The sequence below is a fragment of the Strongylocentrotus purpuratus genome, unplaced genomic scaffold, assembly GCF_000002235.5.
Source record: "Strongylocentrotus purpuratus isolate Spur 01 unplaced genomic scaffold, Spur_5.0 spur5_scaffold_12, whole genome shotgun sequence".
In the NCBI taxonomy this organism is placed as follows: Eukaryota; Metazoa; Echinodermata; class Echinoidea; order Camarodonta; family Strongylocentrotidae; genus Strongylocentrotus; species Strongylocentrotus purpuratus.
The window spans coordinates 17863434-17883657 of NW_022145597.1; the positions used below are offsets into that span (position 1 = coordinate 17863434).

The 20224-nt window shown below is 35.6% G+C and overlaps 1 protein-coding gene across 5 annotated transcripts in view; it reads left to right on the forward strand.

The window, feature by feature from the left end:
- Positions 1-1016: 1016 nt before the first annotated feature.
- The window catches only part of LOC115922668 (hyalin-like), a 49126-nt gene continuing 29918 nt past the window's right edge, over positions 1017-20224 (forward strand). The window contains exons 1-7 of one of the 5 annotated variants that reach the window (XM_030981972.1): positions 1017-1276; positions 9846-10094; positions 11689-11946; positions 13551-13808; positions 14133-14381; positions 15836-16093; positions 16418-16666. In XM_030981972.1, the coding sequence (XP_030837832.1) occupies positions 1060-1276; positions 9846-10094; positions 11689-11946; positions 13551-13808; positions 14133-14381; positions 15836-16093; positions 16418-16666 (1738 nt within the window). In that variant the 5' untranslated portion in view covers positions 1017-1059. Of the gene's footprint in view, positions 1277-8744; positions 9522-9845; positions 10095-11688; positions 11947-13550; positions 13809-14132; positions 14382-15835; positions 16094-16417; positions 16667-20224 lie in introns of those variants that run through there. The other 4 variants (XM_030981971.1, XM_030981975.1, XM_030981974.1 and 1 more) reach the window with 4 other exon arrangements.

A 20224-nucleotide genomic window follows, 5' to 3' on the forward strand; every position in this document is an offset into this window, starting at 1 on the left:
CTTTTACCCGGTTCCCAACATAAAAAAATATTCTGTGTGCCCATGCCTTGGGCCATAATGAATGGCCGTCCATTCATAGTGAGCACTATTTTTTTTTGCTCCCGAAAATTTTCAAATCACGCCGGTCGAAAAGTCGCACAGGGGGGGGGGGGGGGGTTAGTCAGCACATTTTTTTTTTGTCCTCGAAAATTTAAAAATTTGCAACCCCCCCCCCCCCTTTGAGCGCCAGGGGGGGGGGCAACCCCCCAAAAAGGTAAAAGTCACGTGTTTTTACATGATTTTTTTTTCTCAAGGGGGGGGGGGCTGGCCCCCCCCCCCTGGTTCCGCCACTCCATAATTGTGATGATCGATACTATTATCATAATTTTTTAATTTTAATTTATTTTATTTTATTTATTTTTCTACTCAAATATCTACAAATTACAATGACATATATAAACCATACATTTGTGGACAATGTTTAATAAAACAAATGAATTATACAAGTAACAAAATACTGATAATTATGTATGTAATATTATAAGTTTACAGATATGATATAGGTCTACCGGTAATATGATTGCATGGCCCTCAGAAGGAACAGTATGAATACTGACGAGGCTACCCTGGGTAAACAAGACATATTATTATTATTATTACATTTGAGTTCTAGAATAAGACAAAATATTTCATATTGCTTGATTTAACTGATGAGAGAGGGAAAAAAATAATCTCAGAAAAGGTAGGCTTGTTGAGCAAGATTCCCAGTATAAATTAAGTACTAGACCATCGTCCGCGTGCATCAAATCCTGCACATGTCTGCTACCAGAGAGATCAAAGACACGCGAACTCACCCGCCCGCGCCAGATCGCCGGGTCTCCCCCGCCAAGGCTCATTCCGTATACATCAGCCTACCGTAATTGCCAGGTCGAACAAGCTCAAGGTTTTTCCGACCTAGCTAGCCACCAGCGCCCAACATAAAAGTATGAGTAATGTTATTATCATTATCATTAATTTGCTCTCATTCCAGATACCGAGGAACCCATCATAGAAGACTGTCCATCCTCCCAGTTCGTACCCATGGAGCTCGGCCAGAATTTCTCTACAGTGTCTTGGACTGAACCAACAGTGATAGATAATTCAGATACGTCTGATGAGATCGTCGTCACATTCGATGGTGGAGAGGCCGAGGGGAAAAATCCAGGCAACTTTACACAAGGAATTACTTCTATTTTATACACAGCTGAAGATACTGCTGGAAATAGAGCTACTTGCATGTTCGAGATAGTAGTCAGTGGTAGGTGGATCTTGTAAATGACATGTATTTCTTATTTTTTATGCACACTTTTGAATATTTTGGTCTTGCTGTACTGGGGGGGGGGGGGGGCTCCCAGCCCCCCCCCCCCCCTCGACATGTTCTAGTTCCCTGTATATTTCCAGATTTGATATGCATGAGTGCGTAATTTGCGTATTCATAATTTATGCAAATAAACCTATGCATTTTTAAATATCATAGAAATAATGAAACCTAATGAATTTGAGATGGAGGAAACATTTATTCAATACATTTTCAAGATTCTTCACAAGTCTACAGACAAATATGTAGAGTTTTTTCTAAAATGCATCAAATAAGCATTTTGCATAATTAATTAGGCTATAATGACAAAAATTTGCATATTAGGAAAAAACTGATAGTACCATCTTGTTACTTACATAAATATCTACAAACATACAAATTTTCGTGTTCATTGGACATTCAATGCCCTAAATCATAGGGGGGTGGGGGCCATGTATTTCTTATTTTTCATGCATGCTCTCAAATATTCTGGTCTTCAGTCTAAAAGAAATCTATGAAATTCAATGTTACAGCCCCTCGTCAGGTAATTATCTTAGGATGATTTCAATTGTGACAAAGACATTAGTACTTGAACGAATTCAAATTGTATCATTTTAACCCTATATGATTTCCTTCATGTTAAACCTGTAGTTACTTCTTAAAATTTAATTTTATAATCACCATTTTCTGTATTTAATATCAAAATGATTATAATGATAATGATGACGATAATTATTATTTTTATTATTATTATTATTATTATTATTATTATTATAGCTAACATAATAGTGATGAACTGATATTATATCATTATCATCATTAATATCATTAATATTATTAAGATCGCTATCATCAAAAATTAGAAATGTAAAATTTCGAAATTTGAAGTCTTTTTGTTTATTTTGATCCTGTTGATATCCTTGATATTGTAGTTACTTCTGGAAATTCCATTTTTATGATTATTGTTATTATCATTATTATTACTATTATTATTATTATTATTATGATTTGTATTATTGCTATGATTATTATTATATTATTAAACGTATCAGACATCTTAGCAGGGCAATTTTTAAATGTCAGTATTGCCCTTAACAAAACTACATGCGAAAAAAAAATATTATTGACCGCTCAGAAAAGTCAATGGGATTTTCTGTGTAATTTGCCGGTCAATACGGTTATACAGTAAACTAATGAACAAATATTATTGCCCGATCTGAAAATTCAATGGGATTTTGTGTGTAATTTGCCGGTCAATACGGTTATACAGTAAACCAATGAACACATATTATTGCCCGATCTGAAAAGTCGATGGCAAAATGTGTGTTAAACTAGTGAGCAATAATATAGAGCCAGTTGTTAATTTCATCGCGCATCAGCTACTGGTATTACGCGTATAAGAAAATGCACTTTGCGCGAACTCTAATGTGACGTAACAATCACACCCTAGGCACACTGTTTGCAGTGTATCGAAAAATTGTCAAGCACTGGATGCACAGTGCTGGTTGGACGATGTTTTCTGCAACTTCTAATGCTAGGAAACCCTGTGCAGTGTAGGCTACATAATTTAAGTGTATAAGAGAGTAAGAGTTTCTTGTTTGCTCTTGATGTCTGATGTGGTTAATAATAGTAATATTGACTGCCTAATTCAGGGCAATACGACTTGTCATATATCACCCTCACCTTCGATTCGGGCGATATATGTCGTATTGCCCAGAAGGCAGTCAATATTACTTAATTATTATCACTATTATGTTCATTATTATTATTATTATTATTATCATTATCAATATTAGTGTCATTATTTTCATCATCATTACAATAATTATGATGATTAATACTATAACAAATTTTATTAATATTTTTTAGTATTAAAGTAAGACCTCTAATATGTTAATAAATTGCTAGAGTCCGGCCAATTTTGTCACAGTGTCTTGGACGCGGGCGCGGTCTTTGGCGCAATATTTGACTTAACCAAGGCCTAATTGCAAATGTTCGAGATAGTAGTCATTGGTAGTTGAATCTTATGGATGTATATTTTATATTTCATGCACGCTTTTGAATATTTTGGTCTCAAGTCTACAAGAAGTCTATTGGCTTATTGCAGTTATGTCTATTGTCGAGCCCCTTGACATGCCATGATTTTAAGATGATTTTAATTGTGACAAAATTGCAATTTTATTATTTTAACCTTGTTGATATCTTTGATATTATAGAAACTTCTAGAATTATTTTTTATTATTTTCATGTTATCAATTATCATTAATGTTATTGTCATCATTTAATGAGCAATATCGTCATTATATCATTATTATAATTATTATTATCATTTTCATCATTTTAATTATATTTTATATTAATATCATTATCATCAATTCAATAATTGTGATGATCGATGCTATTATCATTAATTTAATTTTTTAGTATGAGTAATGAGTAATGTTTTTATCAATAAATTGCTCTCATTTCAGATAATGAGGAACCATCAATACTTGACTGTCCATCCTCTCAGTCTGTTTCCATGGAGCTCGGTCAGAATTTTGCTTTGGTGAATTGGACTGAACCAACAGTGATAGATAATTCAGATACGTCTGATGAGATTACCTTCACATACGATGGAGAGGGGACCAATCCAGGCAACTTTACACAAGGAATTACTTCTCTTTCATACACAGCTGAAGATACTGCTGGAAATAGGGCTACTTGCATGTTCGAAATAGTAGTTAGTGGTAAGTGAATCTTGTGAATGTATATTTTATTTACGTTTTTGAATATTTTGGTCTTAACCCTAAAAAGGCCGGGCTATTTGAGGTTTTAATACGGCCGGGGGGGGGGGCATTATGGCCATTATGCCCCCCCCCCCCTCCTCCTAAGATCTCAGCCGTGAAACGGCCGATCGCCGCGAAAATGTGCACGCATGTCAAGTGAAGTGTATAGAATACTATGGTAAAATTAATTTTTTTGAAATATTCACTCATATGCATATTTATGGTAATTTATGCAAATAAGGTCATAACATTCACCTTTTTACCTATAAATCATATATTCTTTATATTTAAGCATTCTTTTTTACTACGTGCATTTGAGACAATCATAGGACAACAAAAATTTTGGAAGAGCAAGGTTATACCTAATGTTATCTCTTGTTTTGATAATTTCTTATGTATTTCACTGTTTTTTTTAACTTGTGTATTATATTGTTTTTGTTGTTTTATTTCATTTCTTACTACAATTCAACTATTTTGACTCCCAAAACAAACACCTCAAATTTAAACAAGACCCAATAAACAATGTTTTATCTCTTTTTATGAAAAATGACATTTCCATATGTTTTGTACACAAATCACGAAAATGAGGGATTTTCGGGCTGACATGCAAAGACAAAAGGTCATGTGACTTTGTAATAGTACGTCCGATTTTCAAAAAATTGTTTTAAAAGATGCGCAAGACTCGAAAGAAAAAAGTAAGTGAGCGGCGGGGCACCATCCGTATGCGTTCCCGAACAATGAGAAAATTGCAAGGGGGGAGAGGCCATAATGCCCCTCCCCTCCCCCCAACCCGGCCTTATTAGGGTTAACTCTAAAAGAAGTCTATTTCATTATGTATTGTCGAGCCACACAATAAAGGGTCAGTCATGACTTGAAGGACGACGACGATGCGCAATCAGTGGTGGCGAATGCCTTTCAAAATGGGGGAGGGGGCACCAACAAAAGGGCACCTACAAAGGGTAACCTCAACGCGAACAAATACAATATTTTGACATTGGTCCATACCCCAACATTGTAGTAAATACATTATTAGGGATGATCATCAAAAATTTATCTTCGCATGGTCCAATTAGGGACTGCTTCTGGACCATACTTTGCAGTTGTGTGTGGTAGTCTGAAGGTTCATGGATGAGAAAGCGAAGCGAGTGAGCAAAAAATAGATTTGGGCGTTCGCATTGCGACCGATTAAATCTAGTATAAGATGAAATAACCATTCCTAAATTTAATATAACCAAGGACCAAAATCCAATTGAAACCAGTTGAAATCTCCAACTGGTTTCAATTGGTTTCAATTGGTTTCATTTGGAATATAAAATTTCCAGTTGAAACCAATTGCCGAACTGGAAAATATTGTTATGGGTACTCATTTCCAGTTCAAACCAATAAGAAGTGCAACTGGAACCAGTAAGGTAATTTTTCCAGTTACTCAATTGGTTCCCGTTAGAAGTCATTTCCAGTTACCCAACTGGTTCCAGTTAGAAGTTCAACTGGAAACAGTAAGATGATTTTCCTGTTACTCAATTGGTTCCAGTTAGAATTCATTTCCAGTTACCCAACTGGTTCCAGTTAGCATTCATTTCCAGTTAGAAGTCATTTCCAGTTACCCAACTGGTTCCAGTTAGAATTCATTTCCAATTACCCAATTGGTTCCAGTTAGAAGTCATTTCCAGTAACCCAACTGGTTCCAGTTAGCATTCATTTCCAGTTAGAAGTCATTTCCAGTTACCCAACTGGTTCCAGTTAGAAATCATTTCCAGTAACCCAACTGGTTCCAGTTAAAATTCATTTCCAGTTACCCAACTGGTTCCAGTTAGCATTCATTTCCAGTTAGAAGTCATTTCCAGTTAACTGGTTCCAGTTAGAAGTCATTTCCAGTTAACTGGTTCCAGTTAGAAGTCATTTCCAGTTACCCAACTGGTTCCAGTTAAAATTTATTTCCAGTTACCCAACTGGTTCCAGTTAGCATTCATTTCCAGTTAGAAGTCATTTCCAGTTACCCAACTGGTTCCAGTTTCATTTCCAGTTACCCAATTGGATCCAGTTAGCATTCATTTCCAGTTAGAAGTAATTTCCAGTTACCCAACTGGTTCCAGTTAGAATTCATTTCCAGTTACACAATTGGTTCCAATTGGAAATATTTCCAGTTACCCAACTGGATCCAATTGAAACCAGTTAATTTGCATATTATCTGCTTGTGTGCAGATCAATGTTTTATGTAATTTATTGTGATTTACAATGTACTTATTAATTAATTTTCATTTGCAAGTAATGCATTTGTTTTAGATAAATATAAAGATTAATTAGCAATGATAAGCATGTTCATTAGTAACATATTTTTGTAATTACACAGATTAAAAGTTGATTAGTAAAACACTAACCATGTACAAAATACAGCAAATACAAACATATATAATGGCAATGCCTTCCTTGTTAAGTATATTATATGGTCTGCATATTATAATGCCCTTTACATTGTACTTAATGTAGACACGTATAACAATGCTTCTGTGTTGACATGAGCGATAATTAGTGCAAGAGCTAATTAACTTATAACTAATTAAGTTTATGCACTGTAAAAAAAGTTGGGCAATATTTTTCAACACTTTTCAACCCAACCATCTATTGGGCAATATTTTCGTATTTTGCCCAACAGCTGGTCAAGATTTTCCCAACAAGTGGGCTACCGTAGTCGGGCATATGGCAAGCCGTTTTATCATTTAAACATATTTCTTGATATCAAGAAATGAATTCTTGATATCAAGAAATCGAATTCTTGATATCAAGAATTACCATTGCTTTACAACGTAAAATCAATTCTTGATATCAAGAATTCGATTACTTGATATCAAGAATTCATTTCTTAATATCTAAACTTCATTTCTTGATATCAAGAATTCGAATTCTTGATATCAAGAAATCGAATTCTTGATATCAAGAATTAAATTCTTGATATCAAGAAATGATTTTACGTTGTAAAGCAATGGTAATTCTTGATATCAAGAATTCGATTTCTTGATATCAAGAATTCATTTCTTGATATCAAGAAATATGTTTAAATGATAAAACGGCTTGCCATATGCCCGACTACGGTAGCCCACTTGTTGGGACAATCCTGACCAGCTGTTGGGCAAAATACGAAAATATTGCCCAATAGATGGTTGGGTTGAAAAGTGTTAAAAAATATTGCCCAACTTTTTTTACAGTGTGCCAACTGTAAGTTTCAATTGGATCCAATTGAAACCAATTGAAACCAGTTGAAACCAATTGAAACCAATTGAAGCCAACTGGTTTCAATAGGGAAATTGGAACAACTGGTTCCAGTTGAAACCAATTAGGCAACTGGAACCAGTTGGCAATTGGTTTCAACTGGTTTCAATTGGAACCAGTTGTTCCAATTTCCCTATTGAAACCAGTTGGCAACTGGTTTCAATTGGTTTTGCTCCAATTGGTTTCAACTGGATTTTGGTCCTGGGTTAAGCACAACCTCATAGTGAAACCTTTCATGAATTAAGTAACCTGATAAACTATCAACGCGAGTGAGCTTATACCGAGCGAGTACTTTTTTGTTTAGGGAGGGGGGATTCTAGAAGAAATTGCTTATGGTTGCTTTAAACTAAGGGCACATGTTAGGGAGACTCAGAAAAATCTTTTGTTTCGAGGAGATGAGAAGTGATTAACAAATATTTTGTCATAGCTCGTAGGGTACGTAGGCTAATTATGTCTCATTTCAACATGACATTTTGTAATGTAAATGCAGTCGCCTTGAGTTTGGAAACTTTTTCATTTTCTAGCTTACCGAGCGAGTATTTTTTTTTTAGGGAGGGGAGGGGGGATTCAAGAAGAAATTGCTTATGGTTGCTTTAAACTAAGGGCACAAGTTAAGAAGACTAAGAAAAACCTTTTGTTTCGAGGAGATGAGAAGTGATTAACAAATATTTTGTCATAGCGCGTGGGGTACGTAGGCTTAAATTATGTCTCATTTCAACATGACATTTTGTAATGTAAATGCAGTCGCCTTGAGTTTGGAAACTTTTTCATTGAAAAAATCCTGCGTACGCGCCTGCCAACAACAAATATATAAAGTGGGATAGCCCTGACATTACCGACAACAGCGGTGCTCATTCAGTTGAGTTATCTGGAATTGCTGCTTCTGATACATATCGTGTAGGATTTGCGTACGACATCTTGTACGTTGCGAGCGACAGTTCGGGAAATTCTGCATCCTGGAGTTTTACTGTAACTTTGATATAGGTACGCATGTAGCTCATGTTTCTTGAGCTGTGTTCATAAGGGAACGTCACAGTTTCAAACTTTAAGTTCATTCAGACAACCATCCCTTCATCCCTTATCATCATTATAAATAGTATTAATATCATCTAGCCTAATATCATCATCATCATCATCATCATCATCGTAATTGGGATGATCGATACTATTATCATTAATTTCATTTTTTAGTACATGTAATTTTTTTTTTTTATTTATATTATTTTATTTATTTTTCCATTCAAATATCTACAAATTAAAATGACATATATAAACCATACATTTTTTACAATATTTAATAAAACAAATGAAAAAAGTAACAAAATACTGATAAGTATGTACATAATATTATAAGTTTACAGAGTACATTTAAGTTCAAGACAAAATGTTTTATATTTCTTGATTTAACTGAGAGAGGGGGAAAAAAATCTCATAAAAAGCTAGGCTTGTTGAGCGAGATTCCCAGAAAAAATTAGTACTAGATTGTCAGCTTATTACTTTATAGAGATTATAAGTTTCTTCTTCCTTATTTAATTCGCAAAGAAGCGTCCTTACTTTGTACATGGTCTTACATATTCTTTCTACGGGTGCTGTGCAATATTTGAACTACTACTTGTGATATGCTCCAAGTATCTGTACTCAACAGGTGTTTCTACAGCGTGCATCAAATCCTGCACATGTCTGCTACCAGAGAGATAAAAGACATGCGAACTCACCTGCCCGCGCCAGATCCCTGGGTCTCCCCCGCCATCGCCATGCCAAGGCGGCCATTCCGTATACATCAGCCTACAGTAATTGCCAGGTCGAACAAAGAAGCTCAAGGATATTCTGACCTAGCTAGCCACCATCAACATTAAATTATGAGTAATGTTATTATCATTATAATTAATTTTCTCTCATTCCAGATAATGAAGAACCAGCTATACTTGGCTGTCCATCTTCCCAGTTCGTACCCATGGCGCTCGGCCAGAATTTCTCTACAGTCTCTTGGACTGAACCAACAGTGATAGATAATTCAGATACGTCTGATGAGATCGGCTTCACTTTCGATGGTGGAGAGACCGAGGGGACAAATCCAGGCAACTTTACACAAGGAATTACTTCTCTTTCATACACAGCTGTCGATACTGCTGGAAATAGAGCTTCTTGCATGTTCGAGATAGTAGTCAGTGGTAGGTGAATTTTGTGGATGTGTATTTCATGTTTCATGCACGCTTTTGAATATTTTGGTTTTAAGTCTAAAGAAATTCTATTAATTGATCGTCAAAATATTTTGTTGTTGTTGTAAATTTCAAATTATCATTGTGATATCTAAATGCTGTAGTAGTATTAATAGTGGTAGTATTGACTTTATCGTTATACATTATAATTCATTGATATTATCATTATTATTATTATTATCATTATATTAACCTTAAGTCATCATCATAATCATCATAACAGTTAATGTTATGATTTATATTATAATTGTTTTTATGCAATTGTTTTCTTTACAGATACTGAGGAACCAGTTATAGTTGGCTGTCCATTGTCCAAGTCCGTTCCCATGCAGCCCGGTCAGAATTTCGCTACAGTGTCTTGGACTGAACCAACAGTGTCAGATAACTCTTATAGTGTTACGTTGACATTCAATGGAGAGGGGACTAATGCAGGCGACTTTTCACTGGGAATAACCTCTCTTTCATACACAGCTGTTGATGCTGCCGGAAATAGAGCTACTTGCATGTTTGAGATAGTAGTCAGTGGTAAGTGAATATTGTGGATGTATATTTTATGTATCATGCACGGTTTTGAATATTTTGGTCTTAACCCTAAATAGGCCGGAGTATTTGAGGTTTTAATACGGCTGGGGGCCATTATACCCCCCCCCCCTCCCCCTAAGATCTCAGCCGTGAAACGGCCGATCACCTCGAAAATTTGCACGCATGTCAAGTGAAGTGTATAGAATACTATGGTAAATTTAATTTTTTGGAAAAATTTACTCATGTGCATATTTATGGTAATTTATGCAAATAAGGTCATAACATTCACCTTTTTACCCATAAATCATATATTTTTATATTTAAGCATTCTTTTTTTACTACATGTACCCGTTAGACCATTTGAAACAATACTACGACAACAACATTTAGGAAGAGCAAGGTTATTCCTAATGTTATCTTTTGTTTTGATAATTTCTTATGTATTTCATTGTTTTTTTAACTTGTGTATTTGATTATTTTTGTTTTTTTAATTCATTTCTTACTACAATTTAACTATTTTGACTCCCAAAACAAACACCTAAACTTTAAACAAGACACAATAAACAATGTTTTATCTCTTTTTATGAAAAACGACATTTCCGTATGTTTTGTACACAAATCACGAAAATGAGGGATTTTCGGGCTGACATGCAAAAACAAAAGGTCACGTGACTTTGTAACACCTAAACTTTAAACAAGACACAATAAACAATGTTTTATCTCTTTTTATGAAAAATGACATTTCCATATGTTTTGTACACAAATCACGAAAATAAGGGATTTTCGGGCTGACATGCAAAAACAAAAGGTCACGTGACTTTGTAACTGTACGTCCGATTTTCAAAAAATTGTTTTAAAAGATGCGCAAGACTCGAAAGAAAAAAGTAAGTGAGTGGCCGGGCGCCATCTGTACGTATTCCTGATCAATCAGAATAATCGCAGAGGGGGGGGGGGGGGAGAGGCCACGTAATGCCCCCCCCCTCCCTTGCCATCATTATAAATATTATTAATATCATCATCATCATCATCATCATCATCATCGTGTGATGATCGATACTATTATCATTAATTTCATTTTTTTAGTACACATAATTTTTTGATTTTAATTTATTTTATTTTATTTATTTTTCCACTCGAACATCTACAAATTAAAATGACATATATAAACCATACATTTTGTACTATATTTAATAAAACAAATGAATTATACAAGTAACAAAATACTGATGAGCATGTGTAATAAAATAAGTTTACAGAGTACATTTAAGTAGAGAATAAGACAAAATATTTTATATTGCTTGATTTAACTGAGAGGGGGAAAAAAAGAATCTCAGAAAAAGCTAGGCTTGTTGAGCAAGATACCCAGTATAAATTAAGTACTAGACCATCGTCAGCGTGCATCAAATCCTGCACATGTCTGCTACCAGAGAGACCAAAGATCGCCGGGTCTCCCCCGCCAAGGCTCATTCCGTATACATCAGCCTGCAATAATTGCCAGGTCGAACAAGCTCAAGGTTTTTCCGGCCTAGCTAGCCACCAGCAACATAAAAGTATTAGAAATGTTATTATCATTATCATTAATTTTCTCTCATTCCAGATAATGAAGAACCAGCTATACGTGATTGTCCATCCTCCCAGTTCGTACCCATGGCGCTCGGCCAGAATTTCTCTACAGTGTCTTGGACTGAACCAACAGTGATAGATAATTCAGATACGTCTGATGAGATTGGCGTCACGTTCGATGGAGAGGGGACCAATCCAGGCAACTTTACACAAGGAATCACTTCTCTTTCATACACAGCTGTCGATACTGCTGGAAATCGAGCTACTTGCATGTTCGAGATAGTAGTCAGTGGTAAGTGAATATTGTGGATGTATATTTTATGTATCATGCACGGTTTTGAATATTTTGGTCTTAACCCTAAATAGGCCGGAGTATTTGAGGTTTTAATACGGCTGGGGGCCATTATACCCCCCCCCCCCCCTCCCCCTAAGATCTCAGCCGTGAAACGGCCGATCACCTCGAAAATTTGCACGCATGTCAAGTGAAGTGTATAGAATACTATGGTAAATTTAATTTTTTGGAAAAATTTACTCATGTGCATATTTATGGTAATTTATGCAAATAAGGTCATAACATTCACCTTTTTACCCATAAATCATATATTTTTTATATTTAAGCATTCTTTTTTAGTACATGTACCCGTTAGACCATTTGAAACAATACTACGACAACAACATTTAGGAAGAGCAAGGTTATTCCTAATGTTATCTTTTGTTTTGATAATTTCTTATGTATTTCATTGTTTTTTAACTTGTGTATTTGATTATTTTTGTTTTTTTTAATTCATTTCTTACTACAATTTAACTATTTTGACTCCCAAAACAAACACCTAAACTTTAAACAAGACACAATAAACAATGTTTTATCTCTTTTTATGAAAAACGACATTTCCGTATGTTTTGTACACAAATCACGAAAATGAGGGATTTTCGGGCTGACATGCAAAAACAAAAGGTCACGTGACTTTGTAACACCTAAACTTTAAACAAGACACAATAAACAATGTTTTATCTCTTTTTATGAAAAATGACATTTCCATATGTTTTGTACACAAATCACGAAAATAAGGGATTTTCGGGCTGACATGCAAAAACAAAAGGTCACGTGACTTTGTAACTGTACGTCCGATTTTCAAAAAATTGTTTTAAAAGATGCGCAAGACTCGAAAGAAAAAAGTAAGTGAGTGGCCGGGCGCCATCTGTACGTATTCCTGATCAATCAGAATAATCGCAGAGGGGGGGGGGGGGGGGGGAGAGGCCACGTAATGCCCCCCCCCCCCTCCCTTGCCATCATTATAAATATTATTAATATCATCATCATCATCATCATCATCATCATCGTGTGATGATCGATACTATTATCATTAATTTCATTTTTTTAGTACACATAATTTTTTGATTTTAATTTATTTTATTTTATTTATTTTTCCACTCGAACATCTACAAATTAAAATGACATATATAAACCATACATTTTGTACTATATTTAATAAAACAAATGAATTATACAAGTAACAAAATACTGATGAGCATGTGTAATAAAATAAGTTTACAGAGTACATTTAAGTAGAGAATAAGACAAAATATTTTATATTGCTTGATTTAACTGAGAGGGGGAAAAAAAGAATCTCAGAAAAAGCTAGGCTTGTTGAGCAAGATACCCAGTATAAATTAAGTACTAGACCATCGTCAGCGTGCATCAAATCCTGCACATGTCTGCTACCAGAGAGACCAAAGATCGCCGGGTCTCCCCCGCCAAGGCTCATTCCGTATACATCAGCCTGCAATAATTGCCAGGTCGAACAAGCTCAAGGTTTTTCCGGCCTAGCTAGCCACCAGCAACATAAAAGTATTAGAAATGTTATTATCATTATCATTAATTTTCTCTCATTCCAGATAATGAAGAACCAGCTATACGTGATTGTCCATCCTCCCAGTTCGTACCCATGGCGCTCGGCCAGAATTTCTCTACAGTGTCTTGGACTGAACCAACAGTGATAGATAATTCAGATACGTCTGATGAGATTGGCGTCACGTTCGATGGAGAGGGGACCAATCCAGGCAACTTTACACAAGGAATCACTTCTCTTTCATACACAGCTGTCGATACTGCTGGAAATCGAGCTACTTGCATGTTCGAGATAGTAGTCAGTGGTAGGTGAATCTTGTAGATGTGTATTTCATGTTTCATGCACGCTTTTGAATATTTTGGTTTTAAGTCTAAAGAAATTCTATTAATTGATCGTCAAAATATTTTGTTGTTGTTGTAAATTTCAAATTATCATTGTGATATCTAAATGCTGTAGTAGTATTAATAGTGGTAGTATTGACTTTATCGTTATACATTATAATTCATTGATATTATCATTATTATTATTATTATCATTATATTAACCTTAAGTCATCATCATAATCATCATAACAGTTAATGTTATTATTTATATTATAATTGTTTTTATGCAATTGTTTTCTTTACAGATACTGAGGAACCAGTTATAGTTGGCTGTCCATTGTCCAAGTCCGTTCCCATGCAGCCCGGTCAGAATTTCGCTACAGTGTCTTGGACTGAACCAACAGTGTCAGATAACTCTTATAGTGTTACGTTGACATTCAATGGAGAGGGGACTAATGCAGGCGACTTTTCACTGGGAATAACCTCTCTTTCATACACAGCTGTTGATGCTGCCGGAAATAGAGCTACTTGCATGTTTGAGATAGTAGTCAGTGGTAAGTGAATATTGTGGATGTATATTTTATGTATCATGCACGGTTTTGAATATTTTGGTCTTAACCCTAAATAGGCCGGAGTATTTGAGGTTTTAATACGGCTGGGGGCCATTATACCCCCCCCCCTCCCCCTAAGATCTCAGCCGTGAAACGGCCGATCACCTCGAAAATTTGCACGCATGTCAAGTGAAGTGTATAGAATACTATGGTAAATTTAATTTTTTGGAAAAATTTACTCATGTGCATATTTATGGTAATTTATGCAAATAAGGTCATAACATTCACCTTTTTACCCATAAATCATATATTTTTTATATTTAAGCATTCTTTTTTAGTACATGTACCCGTTAGACCATTTGAAACAATACTACGACAACAACATTTAGGAAGAGCAAGGTTATTCCTAATGTTATCTTTTGTTTTGATAATTTCTTATGTATTTCATTGTTTTTTTAACTTGTGTATTTGATTATTTTTGTTTTTTTAAATTCATTTCTTACTACAATTTAACTATTTTGACTCCCAAAACAAACACCTAAACTTTAAACAAGACACAATAAACAATGTTTTATCTCTTTTTATGAAAAACGACATTTCCGTATGTTTTGTACACAAATCACGAAAATGAGGGATTTTCGGGCTGACATGCAAAAACAAAAGGTCACGTGACTTTGTAACTGTACGTCCGATTTTCAAAAAATTGTTTTAAAAGATGCGCAAGACTCGAAAGAAAAAAGTAAGTGAGTGGCCGGGCGCCATCTGTACGTATTCCTGATCAATCAGAATAATCGCAGAGGGGGGGGGGGGGGAGAGGCCACGTAATGCCCCCCCCCCCCTCCCTTGCCATCATTATAAATATTATTAATATCATCATCATCATCATCATCATCATCATCATCGTGTGATGATCGATACTATTATCATTAATTTCATTTTTTTAGTACACATAATTTTTTGATTTTAATTTATTTTATTTTATTTATTTTTCCACTCGAACATCTACAAATTAAAATGACATATATAAACCATACATTTTGTACTATATTTAATAAAACAAATGAATTATACAAGTAACAAAATACTGATGAGCATGTGTAATAAAATAAGTTTACAGAGTACATTTAAGTAGAGAATAAGACAAAATATTTTATATTGCTTGATTTAACTGAGAGGGGGAAAAAAAGAATCTCAGAAAAAGTTAGGCTTGTTGAGCAAGATACCCAGTATAAATTAAGTACTAGACCATCGTCAGCGTGCATCAAATCCTGCACATGTCTGCTACCAGAGAGACCAAAGATCGCCGGGTCTCCCCCGCCAAGGCTCATTCCGTATACATCAGCCTGCAATAATTGCCAGGTCGAACAAGCTCAAGGTTTTCCGGCCTAGCTAGCCACCAGCAACATAAAAGTATTAGAAATGTTATTATCATTATCATTAATTTTCTCTCATTCCAGATAATGAAGAACCAGCTATACGTGATTGTCCATCCTCCCAGTTCGTACCCATGGCGCTCGGCCAGAATTTCTCTACAGTGTCTTGGACTGAACCAACAGTGATAGATAATTCAGATACGTCTGATGAGATTGGCGTCACGTTCGATGGAGAGGGGACCAATCCAGGCAACTTTACACAAGGAATCACTTCTCTTTCATACACAGCTGTCGATACTGCTGGAAATCGAGCTACTTGCATGTTCGAGATAGTAGTCAGTGGTAGGTGAATCTTGTGGATGTGTATTTCATGTTTCATGCACGCTTTTGAATATTTTGGTTTTAAGTCTAAAGAAATTCTATTAATTGATCGTCAAAATATTTTGTTGTTGTTGTAAATTTCAAATTAATATTGTGATATCTAAATGCTGTAGTAGTATTAAAAGTGGTAGTATTGACTTTATCGTTATACATTATAATTCATTGATATTATCATTATTATTATTATTATCATTATATTAACCTTAAGTCATCATCATAATCATCATTACAGTTAATGTTATTATTTATATTATAATTGTTTTCATGCAATTGTTTTCTTTTCAGATACTGAGGAACCAGTTATAGTTGGCTGTCCATTGTCCAAGTCCGTTCCCATGCAGCCCGGTCAGAATTTCGCTACAGTGTCTTGGACTGAACCAACAGTGTCAGAAAACTCTTATAGTGTTACGTTGACATTCAATGGTGAGGGGACCAATGCAGGCGACTTTTCACTGGGAATAACCTCTCTTTCATACACAGCTGTTGATGCTGCCGGAAATAGAGCTACTTGCATGTTCGAGATAGTAGTCAGTGGTAGGTTGATCTTGTAAATGTACATGTATTTCTTTTGTTTTATGCACGCTTTCAAATATTCTGTTATCATTATTATTTTAAATATTAATACTATTATTATTGCTGCTCATAAGTATCGACTTGCATGGTAATGTAGAAAGACAGGCTTGGGGTTGCACCATGGGGGAGAGGGGAAGGATTGGGGAGTAACCCTGAAAATCTAGGGCTCTTTGTAATCTTTCTTTCTTGAGTGTGTGTATAGTCCTGAAAAGGACTGTTGGTGCAGTCTTGAAAAGACTGTTGGTTTATAGCTTATAGTTCTAATGAGAACGCTAGCGCCGATGGAGAGGATGGGTAGTAGGACCCTTACAAAAATGTCCTGTGGTAATACCACATGATTACCACAGGACTGTACCACAGGACTTTACCAAAAATGTCCTGTGGTAATACCACATGATTACCACAGGACTTTACCACAGGACATTACCACAGGACTGTACCACATGAATTACCACATAATGGTAAATTGGGACATTTCAATTTACCACACGAATACCACACGCCAGTTACCACATAAAATTACCACACAAATTACCACAGCAATAATTGTGTGGTAATTTGTGTGGTTTTTTGGACATTACCACAGGAATACCACACAGCAGTTACCATACAGAATACCACAGAATTACCACACGCCAGTTACCACTTAAAATTACCACACAAATTACCACAGGAATATGTCTGTGGTAATTTGTGTGGTTTTTGGGGACATAACCACAGGACAGTTACCGCAGGATTATCACACGCCACTTACCACAGGATTACCACACGCCAGTTACCACAAGAATACCACACGCCAGTTACCACTTAAAATTACCACACAAATTACCACAGGAATATTTATGTGGTAATTGGTGTGGTTTTGGGGGACATTACCACACAACAGTTACCACAGGATTACCACACGCCCGGTACCACAGAATTACCACACGCCCGTTACCATACAGAATACCACAGAATTACCACACGCCAGTTACCACAGGATTACCACAGGAATACCACATGCCAGTCACCACATAAATTACCACACAAATTACCACAGGAATATTTCTGTGGTAATTTGTGTGGTTTTTGGGGACATTACCACAGGAAAGTTACCACGCGCCAGTTACCACAGGATTATCACACGCCAGTTACCGCAGGATTACCACACGCCAGTTACCACAGAATTACCACACGCCAGTTGCCACAGGGTACAGGATTACCATACACCATGCAGGTACCACAGGATTACCACACGCCAGTTACCACAGGATTCCCGCATTGCAGGTACCACAGGACTACCTAGCATGCCTACCATATTCCAAGCACTACCACAGGAATTTGAGATGACAAAACTAGAATTTTAAAAAATAACATGCAAAACAAACATTTTAGAATAAAACCCTTGATATATTCTTAAATAAATTCAATGCACACTTTACAACAGAAAAAAGTCAGATTTGGTTCAAATTTGAAAATGTATGCGTTTTTTTTTTTGGTCACTACAAGAAGCAGGTTATTGATGTGTACAAATGCTCATGTACCCTTTACAGCTCATTTTATGCAGGGGTATTACCCAAGAAAAAAAGAAGTCAGTCAGTCACTCATAGTGTCTGACAGTGAAGTCTAGAAACTAAATGGGTTTCCTTGCATAATTTGAAAACTTGGATACTGCTAACGTTTAAATTTCACAGATACGTGATATATTTAAAATTCCTGCAAAGATCTACAGAAATTCAAGTTGATGTTGGCAGCAAAAAGTATTCACTACCTTTAAGTGGATATGTGTACAAGTGCATGGATACATATGTACATGTATATATATTAACTATAAAATGTTACATACCAGTAGCAAGGCTATCTGGCAAGTTTCAATGAGATATCATGACGAACATAAACAGTCCAACAATTAATTCTTTAAAAATGTATATGAATACATGTGAAGGCAATTAAAGGTATACAATACATAAATAAGTTTACATCCATAACAATGTTAAAAGTGTTAATTAATAGCACTTGCAGCTATGGTCTATCTGTCAAGTGTCAAAAGATGTCAATTGTCAAACATGAATAGTCTTCAGATGCATTTAAATGAATATTTAAAAAAAAGGCTATAGATACATGAATACACATCTATAAAGTGTTACACAATACTGGCATCAACTATACCAGCAATGAGCTGTCATGGCAAAAAGTGTAGAGAAATAAAGTTATGAAGATATATTCACACATAGATATAGGATATATGTAAATATTTTATTACGCTGTAAGTTAATTCAATTTATGTTCGTCGAGATTGCCTTGGTACAAAGATGTGTATTGAAGATTTATTTCTCAGATTCATTCCGACCGAACGCAAGGTGATTATGACAGGGCGTGGCGACCTGGAAGTACTTGCTGAATGTTTGTTGGTCGGCATAATTTACATCATTTCGAAATGCTTTCCATTTAATATAGAAATCCCATACCGATGAACATTTACCCAGTATGGGTCTCACACTCTCACTCATGTCTTGCACTTCCTTGATGTATTTTGGACAGTTCTGTCTTACAAATTAAGACTGCATGTCTGCATGTACACCAGAAGACAAGCATGCCAGTACCACACAGTCCACATTGATGACTTTCCAGCAGCCGAAGATACCCTGAAAAATTAAAAAAACAAATACAAAAGTAAGCACGTTGTAGTATTCTATTATGCTCTATGCAGCTATGTGTGGATTAGACTACTGACAGTACGTCTGTACTAGTAATCCCATTCTCTTAATTACTAATTAAGATTCATGTTTATTATTTCACTTCCAATGAAAAGCCTTATGTACACAGAATATAGATGACTATAATTATGTAGACTTGTCTAGATGCAGTACAGTAGGCCATCTACGACCTTCATCAAATGCGATCGGTTTTCATTTTTTCATGAACCAAATTTATAAGAGTAAGATTTACTAACCAAATTTCCTATTTTGTACAGAAAGCAAACACCATTCTGTCTTGAATTATGTGTAATTTTATTACTCACCTCCTGGTCAAAATGATGATCTTTAAAGTAGCTCCAGCAGCTAGCTGTCCAGAGCAGCAAAGTTAATCGTTTTCTGCAGACCGACTATTTGTATTTCCCCACACAAGAGTGGTTGTGTGGGACTACAGTCTGAGCCATATGTATTAAACTTGGCCTGTTATGGTAAACTCTGCGATCCTGCCCCATTTTGTTGAATTCTTGCTTTGGAATACACTTAAAATTCGTTTTTCCTGGTGTAAATCTAACCTTTTCCCTCCATACTCTGGGTATTAAAGGAAGACAAATCTGGTGAAATGGCAAAGTAATGGTGGAAATGCGCCGTTGGGAATTGAAATTGAAAATAAAGATCTCGCTCTCTATTTTGTGTGGTAACATCAGGAAACGGAGGAAATATAAAGTTACCACAGCCAGCCTTTGACATTATACTACAGGAGTCTAGTGACATTACCACACGAGTCGTGTGGTACATAATATTCCTGTGGTATTTTGTGTGGTAAAATCTGGTACCACAGGAA